At 36.7% G+C, this 9357-nt stretch overlaps 2 protein-coding genes and 1 pseudogene across 3 annotated transcripts; 2 read left to right on the plus strand and 1 right to left on the minus strand.

Annotated features, from left to right (window-relative positions):
- Positions 1–239: 239 nt before the first annotated feature.
- Positions 240–1575, minus strand: LOC106375047. Of its 2 annotated transcripts, XM_013814948.3 has the most exons (5): positions 1468–1575; positions 1226–1295; positions 1095–1139; positions 626–723; positions 240–476 (listed from the first exon to the last, which is right to left on the minus strand). In XM_013814948.3, the coding sequence occupies exons 2-5, from the start codon at positions 1277–1279 to the stop codon at positions 398–400; spliced, it is 276 nt and encodes a 91-aa protein (XP_013670402.1). In that variant the 5' UTR covers positions 1280–1295; positions 1468–1575; the 3' UTR covers positions 240–397. The 2 variants fall into 2 exon arrangements, with proteins under 2 accessions (XP_013670402.1, XP_022569381.1); XM_022713660.2 differs by lacking the exon at positions 1468–1575 and having other exon boundaries at positions 1226–1413.
- A 480-nt stretch (positions 1576–2055) lies between these two features.
- On the plus strand, positions 2056–3975 carry LOC106375046 (F-box/kelch-repeat protein At3g17530-like). The gene is made up of 2 exons (XM_013814947.3): positions 2056–3330; positions 3632–3975. The coding sequence occupies exons 1-2, from the start codon at positions 2174–2176 to the stop codon at positions 3720–3722; spliced, it is 1248 nt and encodes a 415-aa protein (XP_013670401.1). The 5' UTR covers positions 2056–2173; the 3' UTR covers positions 3723–3975.
- A 1456-nt stretch (positions 3976–5431) lies between these two features.
- LOC106374083 lies at positions 5432–8931 on the plus strand (annotated as a pseudogene).
- Positions 8932–9357: the final 426 nt, after the last annotated feature.

Genomic DNA, 9357 nt, shown 5'->3' on the forward strand with positions numbered 1-9357 from the left:
TGCTAGTTTTGAGATGCAAATGCTCATGTGGGATCAGCTTAGATTGTCTATGAAGACTATGTGATAGAAAGGATGTTTTGTATCTACCATCTTTTGAAATTGATGCTATAAAGCATCACTCTGCATGTTGAATAATCGAACAGATTTTAGGATTTCTTTCTTTCTTATGTCTGTCATAATCTATTTGTTAATCATTTTCAAAGCGTCCAATATAGTGTATCTAAACCAGAGTCAACGAACAGTATGATTCAATTTGAAGTACAGAACCACTGAATTGAATTGCAAACCAAGACCATCAATGTTATGAATCATTACAAAGTTCTTTATTAAAGCCCACTAAATGCATTATCAGAATACAATGAACCAGAAAGCGCATAACGATAACAACAAGGCTGCATCACGATCTCTGGCTAACCTTGCGTCCTGTTAGCTTCGCTGACTCAAACAACATGTGATTGATGAGTCCCCGAGCAGCACTGCCAAATACCAACATAAAACTTTTTTGAGTCAATGCAAACTTTCCAGATAGACGTATATACATACATATACATGATAAAACCCCAAGAGTGCAATCTGTGTATGTGTGAGAATTCACTAGAGGCTTAGGGAGGAAACTAAGACTTACTCATCCTTTAACTTCTGAATCTTCTCGGGGTCTGTCTCATTCATGTGCTTTTTAAATTGCTGCCTCACCATACCAACCACCAGCTCAGTGTTGTGTTGCTGCAAGGCACAAACGAGTTAACAGAAAAAAAAAGAAAAAGTTCAAATCCCAAGCCAACTCTAGGCAGAAAAGGCCAAATCTTCCTAACTGAATCAAAATAGAAATGATGATATAATATCAAATCTCAAACTCTTACGGCTGCATGATATCGATACAAATGGTCCAAATAAAAGCTCTCAACATTTTGCTTTATATTTAATTAAGTGAGACTAAAAGGTAGATGTGAGGGTAAAGAACAGTGATAAACTTCAATACATCCACAGTGTTGATATGAAACAGGAATATCAATCATACCAAACACAATGAATGCAATACAGTAGTGTCTAAATCTAACAAAGCAAGTTCATATACAAAGCGCAGAAAAACTCACCTGCTTACCAATGAATGTAGCTCTACGAAGACATTCACGGTACAACTGCCAACAAGAAGAGACGAATAAATCAGTAAAAAAAACAAGTTAAATCTAAGACACGGAGAGTAAATAGAAGAGATGATACATACCCTAACCACATTGTTAGCGAGCTCAGGAGGCAAAGAGCCTTGTAGAGTCGGCATTTCTAAAGAGATTCAACTATTAAGGAAAACACACAAAACTCACAGTTATCAGTCAGAAACAGAAACCTTGAAGCTGTGATCTTTGTACAGAAAACCAATTATCAAAACTTTAAATGGGAATAAGCATCACTAATCTGAAACTGGATTAAAAAGATTGAAATATATAAAACCAATAAAACAATTCAAACCAAGTCTTTATCGGCGAAGTGACCAGAGCTTGAGATAGAAGCAGGCATTCACCGGTGAGAGCTTGGGATTTTTAGATTTCAAACTCAGTTCTGGTCAAACATAAACGGGCCGACAATCTAGGCCCATTAAGTCATTGTTTGTGTACCAACGGTTCTCATTCAGTCCCATTCCCGCCTAGATCATAAATCTCAACCGTTAAACTTATCTCGCCTCCCATTCTCATCTTTTTGTTGAATGAAAATATATTTCAAAAGAAACAAATAATTTTATAAAGTATTTTTTTATCAACAAATTATTTCTTTCCTTTTCTAAATATGCCTAAATAAACTGATGAGAAGAATTCACTGTTTCACAAAGAATCATTCCTTACTTTATTCAGCATATTTCTTTTGAAATTAGTCTCCCATAAATCTTTTGGCCAAAAAAAAGTCTCCCATAAATCTACATTTTAAGATAGATATCTTTTCTCCAAAAGAAAGATATAATTTAGATTTGAAATTTTCACAAAATATGCATTTCCCTAAAATATTTTAACAATTATCATACTACTAAGATACAATAAAAGCCCAATGAAAAACAGTTTTAGTTTACCCTTGTTTTGGTGTTCAAACAAAAAAAAAAACAAAAGTTCACCCTAGTTTGTATCGTTTCTCCTATACTTTCTGCCTGGAGAGATATTAGGTCAGAAATCACTACTAGAAGAAGATGGTGATGATAACCGACCTTCCATTTGATCTGGAAAAGAAGATACTCGCCCTTGTTCCGAAAGAGTCTCGACCACAATGGCAAACTACCTGCAAGAGATGGTACGCTGTACGCCAAGATCTACTCGCCAAGAAACACTTGGCTCAAACAGGAAGAGAGTTCATCTTATTGTTGAATACTAGTGTTTTTTCAACAACCATCAACCTCCAGGGAGTCCATAACAACGTTGATCCGGCCATGGAGTTCGGAGGTAAACTTGGATCTTTACAAGATTCAAATGATTTACAAATAGATAGTATTTTCTACTGCAAGGGGTTGGTGCTATGCAATATGGTGAAAAAACAAAGGCTCCTGGTTTGCAACCCTAGTAACCGTGAAACTAGGTATGTCAAACCTAGAAGTAATGGCAGTTGCGAATATGTTCTTGGATACAAAGGCAGCAAGTCTTCTTGTGTTAATAGCTACAAGATCTTGAGGTATTGTCGTTATTTCGACATGCAAATGAGGCGTACGGTTTCCGAGTTTGAACTGTATGACTTTATGTCTGACTCATGGAGGGTGTTAGATGTGGATGAGCATGATGCGTACATATCAGCTCGCGGCGTGTCTGTGAAGGGAAACACTTACTGGGTTGCTAAAAGATATGGCAACCAGTTCATACTCAGTTTTGATTTCACAAGAGAGAAATTTGGGTTTCTCCCTCTTCCGTATGAGAGTGCTGGTCCTGGTGTTTCAGTGGATTATGGGCATAAAGATACCGCTGTTCTGTCAGTTGTTAGAGACGAACAACTCTCGGTGTTACATCAGTATCTTCATTTGTTTTCATTTGAGATGAAGATATGGGTGAGCAACATGATTGGCACCAAAAAGGTGTCGTGGGGCCAGTTCTTGGTAGTGGACGTAGTGTTGTTAAATGTTGTCAGCTTCGTGGTTGACGAGGAGCATAAAGTGGCAGTGTGTTGTAGTACAGACAAGGATGATGGTGACGAAGAGGGTACCAGCATTTTCGTTATTGGAGAGAATATACAGAGACATGTTTATGATGAAGAAGTGACAATAGATGGATCATGGCCACATCTCATGAATTACGTTCCAAGCCCGGTTCACGTTGTGAGGAAGAGTACGCGCAAAAGCAAAAGGAAACGAATTGCAAGGAGGTTAGTCAAATATATTAACTAAGTTTCTTTTTAGTTTTTCTTTGTTCTAATTAATGATCTTACTCAAATACTTTAAAATTGCATTGGATGCATATAGTGAAGAGTAGTTATTAAGAAACTAAATATCAGCATCTTATAGCTTCATAGATTCATATGCGTTGTTCTTAAAACGGAATGCTTAAATCTCACACAAAGACTGTTCTCTTGTAAGAAAAAATGCATGTTTAAAAGACTGCTAAGGTATTTATATTATTATGTTTTGTGTTAGGGCTCCCTTTTAACTGTTTGTGAGCTTTAACAGGCATCAACCGGAGGAGGGCACATCGGCAAGAAGCGTTGAGGAAACAAAAGTGACACCCAAAGCAAAACCTAAAGCATATCGAAGTTTCTAGGGTTGCTTTGAATGTCCCAAAATGGTTTAGGAAATGAAAGTGACACCAGACCTAAAAAGCACATCGAAGTTCTCTTGCTGTTGCTTTGAATGTTGCAATGATTTCTATCTTTTCTTCTTTTTTTTTTTTTTGGACAATCCCAAAGGTTGTAATAAATTGAACGCATATTGAAGTTTATTATCTTATTTTGACTCTTAAAATCTGAGTAAATGCAATGGTTTTGTATTTCATTTTATTTACATTGATACCATCAGATTAATGCGAAAGAAGCACACAGACTAACTCCAACTTCTTCTTTGCTCTCGAGAGACGTTGAGAGCGTAGTGGAAAGGAGAAGTGTGGTTCAAGTTTCCTCTAACTTTAAGAAAAAGAAAGACGAAGGTTCTTCCAAAGTTCACTTCTTTTTCGCTATATAGTCTATTGAGGTTAGCCGGGGTTTATCAAATAAGCACAGTGTCTATTATTCCGTTTTCCATATAACTAATATTTGTTCTTTCTATAGTCATCGAATGCAATTTCTTATAAGTTATTTAGAATGTAGCATTCTATTTTTGAAACATTGACATCCTACATCTTGGTAAAATAAAAGTCACTCTAACACGATTATGAACTTCATCATCCCATCAAAATTACCAGTTAGAGGTGAATTTTTAATATCAATTCCGACATATTCTATTTTTTGAAAAAAAACTTTTATAAAATATTTTTTTGTCTATAAATTCTTTTTGTAAGGGCTCAAATTTTTTATTTTGGATTTTTGACGGCTCGAAGAGTATATAAAGTTTTGATTACTTTATATTCTCTTCGAGCTGTCAAAAAATGTATTCTCTAAATCATATTTTGGGTATTTTGTAAAATGTATTCCTTTCATTTTCTATAAATACGCCTAAATAAATTGATGAGATGATTTCACTCTTTAACAAATTATTATTCCTTAGTAATTTAGGATATTCCTTTTGAAAATATAGTCCCATAAATCTTCATTTCAAGAAAGATATATCTCCAAAAAAAGATATCTTATCAATATGCATTTCCCTAAAACACCGTTAACAATTATCACACAAACAAGATACAAATATACAATAAAATCCCAATGAAAATTAGTTTTAGTCTACTGGGAAAATGATCATTTAATTCCTCAAGTATTTGAAATTAACAGTTTAAATCCTCAATTCTTGGTATGCAATTTAAATCCTAATGTTTGTGTTGACTTCAAAAACTTTCTTTTATCGCTAAAAACATATTCTCTAAATCAAAACTAAGAGGTTAGAGCTTGCTTTAAAGAAGCTAAACTTCAAAAATTAATCTTCTTTAGAGTCTTAAAGCCGGCGGAGACTTTATTTTAGGAAATAAAATTCTGAATTTTGATATGAAGAAGATGCTGCTTTTGGGATTTAGAACTCTGGGTTTTGATTTGGGGAAGCAGATGATAAGAAACAAAATAGAAGGAGATTAGCTGTTTAATTTAACGTTTTTTTTGGTATTGTCTAACGTTTACTTTTTTCAAGACTAATGTTGTGAAACATTGGGATTTAAATTGCATACCCAAGAGTTGAGGATTTAAACTGTTAATTTCAAATACTTGAGGAATTAAATGATCATTTTCCCTTAGTCTACTCTAGTTTTGGTGTTCAAAAAAAAGTTTACAAATCGTTAGTCCTATATGCTCTCTGCCTAGAGAGATATAGGTTAGAAATCACTACTAGAAGATGTTGATGATATCTGACCTTCCATTTGATCTGGAAAAGAAGATACACTTTACTCCCAGAGCTACTTTCCGAGAAACACTTGGCTCAAGCAGGACGAGATACGAGAGTTCACCTTATTTTTGAATGATAGTGTTTATTCAACAGTTATCAATCTCCAGGGAGTCCATAACAATGTTGATCCGGTGATGGAGTTTGGAGGTACACTTGAATCTTTAAAAGATTCAAATTATTTACGAATACATGATATCTTTTACTGCCAGGGTTTGTTATTATGCACTATGGTGGGGAAAAAAATGATCGTGGTTTGCAACCCTAGTAACGGTGAAGCCCTTTAAAAAAAAAAAAAACCCTAGTAACGGTGAAACTAGGTATGTCGAACCTGGAGCATGTACATCTTATATGACATCTGATTTATATGCTCTTGGATAAGAAGGCAGCAACTCTTCTTGCATTAACAACTACAAGATCTTGAGGTATTGTCGTTACTACAACATACAGTTAGTACGCACAGTTTCCGAGTTTGAATTGTATGAGTTTAGCTCTGACTCTTATTGATGTCGATAATCATGATTGGGACATATCTGCTCGTGGCGTGTCTGTGAAAGGAAACGCTTACTGGGTTGCAAAGAAAAATGACAACGAGTTCTTTCAATTCATACTCAGTTTTGATTTCACAAGAGAGAGATTTGGACTTCTCCCTCTTCCGTATGAGAGTGATGGCTATGATTATTTCATGACTGATAAGTATGAAAATACCGCTGTTCTGTCAGTTGTTAGAGACGAACAGCTCTCAGTGTTACATCACTATCTTCATAGGTATTCATTAGAGATGAAGATATGGATGAGCGGTAAGATTGAAACCAAAGAGATGTCGTGTGTTGGGGGGGGGGGGGGGGGGGGGGGGGGTTCTTGGTAGTGAACTTGGGTAATTTTATTTAAGGAAAGGTGATAACTGTTGTAAGCTTCGGGTCGGATGAGGAGAATAAAGTGGCAGTGTGTTGTAGTACATGCAAGGATGTTTTTAAAGAACAGTGTACCAGCATTTCCATCATTGGAGAGAATGTACATAAACATGTCTATGGTCAAAAGGATTAGAGATGGTTTATGGCCACAACTACTGAACTACGTTCCAAGCCCGGTTCACATTTCAAAGAAGAGTACTCCAAAGGCAAAAGAAAAAGAAAAACAAGGAGGTTAGTCAAATATATTAACCAAGTTTCTTTCTACTCAAATACTTTATATTTAGATTGGATGCATATAGAAAATAGTAGTTACTAAGAAACTAAACGTCAGCAATTTGTTTGCTTCATAGACTTATATACTTTGTTCCTTAGTCTTAAAACGGAATGCTTATATCTCACACAAAGATTGTTGTCTTGTTTAAAAGACTGCTTAAGGGTATACATACAATATTATGTTTCGGGTAAAGGTTCTCTTTAACTGTGTGTGAGGTTTTGGGTGGCGGGGGGGAGGGGGGAGGTGGATATCTACAAGAAGCGTTAAGGAAACGAAAGTGACACCGATAGCCAAAAGAGTTTTAGGAAACGAGAGTGAAACCATACCTAAAGCATATCGAAGTACTCCTGCTGTTGCCTTGAATGTAATAAATTGAACGCATACTGAAGTTTTTATCTTATCTTGACTCTTAAAATCAGAGAAAATGCAATGGTTTTGTATTTCATTTTAACTTTTGAGGATCTATATTGGTTTTATAAATAGGTTATGTACTATATTAGTATTGAATATACATCAGATTAATGCAAATGAAACACACACTAACTGTAGTTGAACTTGCTTCTGTTGGGGAAAACGGCCACTAGGCGCAACAGAAAGTGACGGTCTGATTGTGTTCTTCTGACCTTGTGTGAACCTGTGAAGAAAATACTTCGACGATAGCATGATATAGTATAAGCAGAAACTAAATGACACAATCACTTTTTAACGTTGGAAAACCTCTTCGATGTGAGAAGGAAAAACCAACGAGACCGTAGTTCACTCAAAAATCCACTATATAAATGGGTATGAGTACAACCACGTCCTCCATGTTAAACACCTTGAACAGAACAGAAACTCTAGATACAAAGAGCTATCTCCAACACAAGAACAACAACAACAAGAGAACAACACCAAAAGCTTCAAAACAGGCAGCCACAAGACGACCTCAGTTCACTAGGATTTCGGCAACCAGAGACTAATCCCACCGTACAAATCCAAGATGAAAAAGTCAACAACACATCTGCCAAATTTCACCTCAATCAGAGAAGATCCAACCATCGGATTTACCAAACACTCAAAACATCACTGCTGAAGAACAGTGACAACCAGCTTCACTAAAACCTAGACAACAGAAGATCTAACCTTTGAAATCCAAATATCTTCGGTGAACCTTTAACCACTGACCGAAGAATCTTCCCAAAAAATATCAGCCCAAACAGGATCCGTTTGACCCTCCAAATCTACCTTGACAAACCCAGACAAAATATGTCTTCTTCTCTCCTTTTCTCTCTTTTGTCTAATGAGTCTTCGTAAGCATTCTACTTTCTTGTGTCAACTCTCTATAACCACATAAATTAGGTTATATAGTATCTCACTAACCCCCAAGGCCCAATACTAATCTCATGGATTAATACCAATGGCTCAACTTCCAAGTTTGGTTATCACCAACCAAACCCAATGGGTTTTCTCCATCTAGAAGGAACCCAACAAACTCCCCCTCCGACTAGGTGGAGGAAACATCCATTCCGGCTATCCCTCGGCATACGTCAAGCTTCCCTCTCGGCAAAGACTTTGTCATCATATCAGCTCCATTATCATTCGGATGAACTTTCTCAAGTTCCACTTCCTTAGAAGCAACCACATCTTAGATACCTCCTCTGAATGTGTTTTGATTACGAATGAAATGTAGAGTTCTTCCCGAGACAGATGGCGCTTTGACTATCACACATCAACACATACTTTTATTGATTGAAACCGATCTATTCACAGAAGTTCTTCATCCACAGCAACTCTTTACAAGCTTCAGTTGCAGCAATGAACTCTGCCTCAGTGGTAGATAGTGCAATGCACTTTTTCTGCCTTGACTGCCATGCAACAGCTCCACCCGCAAATGTTATCAAGAAACCCGAAGTAGACTTGCTAGAATCAACATCTCAAGACATGTCAGAATCAGTGAAACTGACCAGCAAAGCTTTCTTACCCCCAAATGTAATCTTCAGATCAGAAGTCCCTCAGAGATATCTCAAAATCCACTTCACATCATTCCAATGTTCTCTTCCCGGATTGAAGAGAAACCTGCTGACAACTCCAATGACGTAAGCTAAACATGGTCTTGTACAGACCATGACATACATCAAACTACCCACTGTAGAAACATATTGAACCTTCGCCATATCTTCTTTCTCCGCATATGTCTTTGGGCTTTGTTGACTGCTCAGTCTTAAGTGTGGAGCAAGAGGAGTACTCAACACTTTAGACTTGTCCATGTGAAACCGCTTAAGTACTTTTTCAATTTACTTCTCCTGAGATAAGTGAATCATCTTCTCACCTCTATCTCGAACAATTCTCAAACCGAGAATCTGTTTCGCTGGACCCATGTCTTTCATGGCAAAGGACTCACTAAGCTGCTCTTTCAGCTCCTTAATTATGTCCATGTTCCTGCCCACAATCAACATATCATCGACATACAACAACAAGATGATAAAATCATCCTCACCAAACACCTTCACAAATACACAATGGTCTGAATCAGTTTCAGCATAACCATGCTCCCCCATAACAAACTTGAACTTCATGTACCACTGCCTCAGTGCTTGCTTCAATCTATAAAGGCTTTTCTTCAACAGGAAAACTAAATTTTCCTTGTCCTTCTTCACATAGCCTTCCGGTTGTTCCATGTAAATCTCTTCCTCCAAATCACCACGAAGAAA

This window comes from Brassica napus, chromosome C1 (assembly GCF_020379485.1).
Source record: "Brassica napus cultivar Da-Ae chromosome C1, Da-Ae, whole genome shotgun sequence".
Lineage (NCBI taxonomy): Eukaryota > Viridiplantae > Streptophyta > Magnoliopsida > Brassicales > Brassicaceae > Brassica > Brassica napus.

Coding starts and splice junctions, on each gene's coding strand:
- LOC106375047 (XM_013814948.3), bottom strand. CDS start 1,279: ATGCCGACTCTACAAGGCTCTTTGCCTCCTGAGCTCGCTAACAATGTG. Junction 724..1,094: donor CTACATTCATTGGTAAGCAG/GTGAGTTTTTCT, acceptor TGTGCCTTGCAG/CAACACAACACTGAGCTGGT. Junction 477..625: donor ATTCAGAAGTTAAAGGATGA/GTAAGTCTTAGT, acceptor GGTATTTGGCAG/TGCTGCTCGGGGACTCATCA.
- LOC106375046 (XM_013814947.3), top strand. CDS start 2,174: ATGGTGATGATAACCGACCTTCCATTTGATCTGGAAAAGAAGATACTC. Junction 3,331..3,631: donor AGGAAACGAATTGCAAGGAG/GTTAGTCAAATA, acceptor GAGCTTTAACAG/GCATCAACCGGAGGAGGGCA.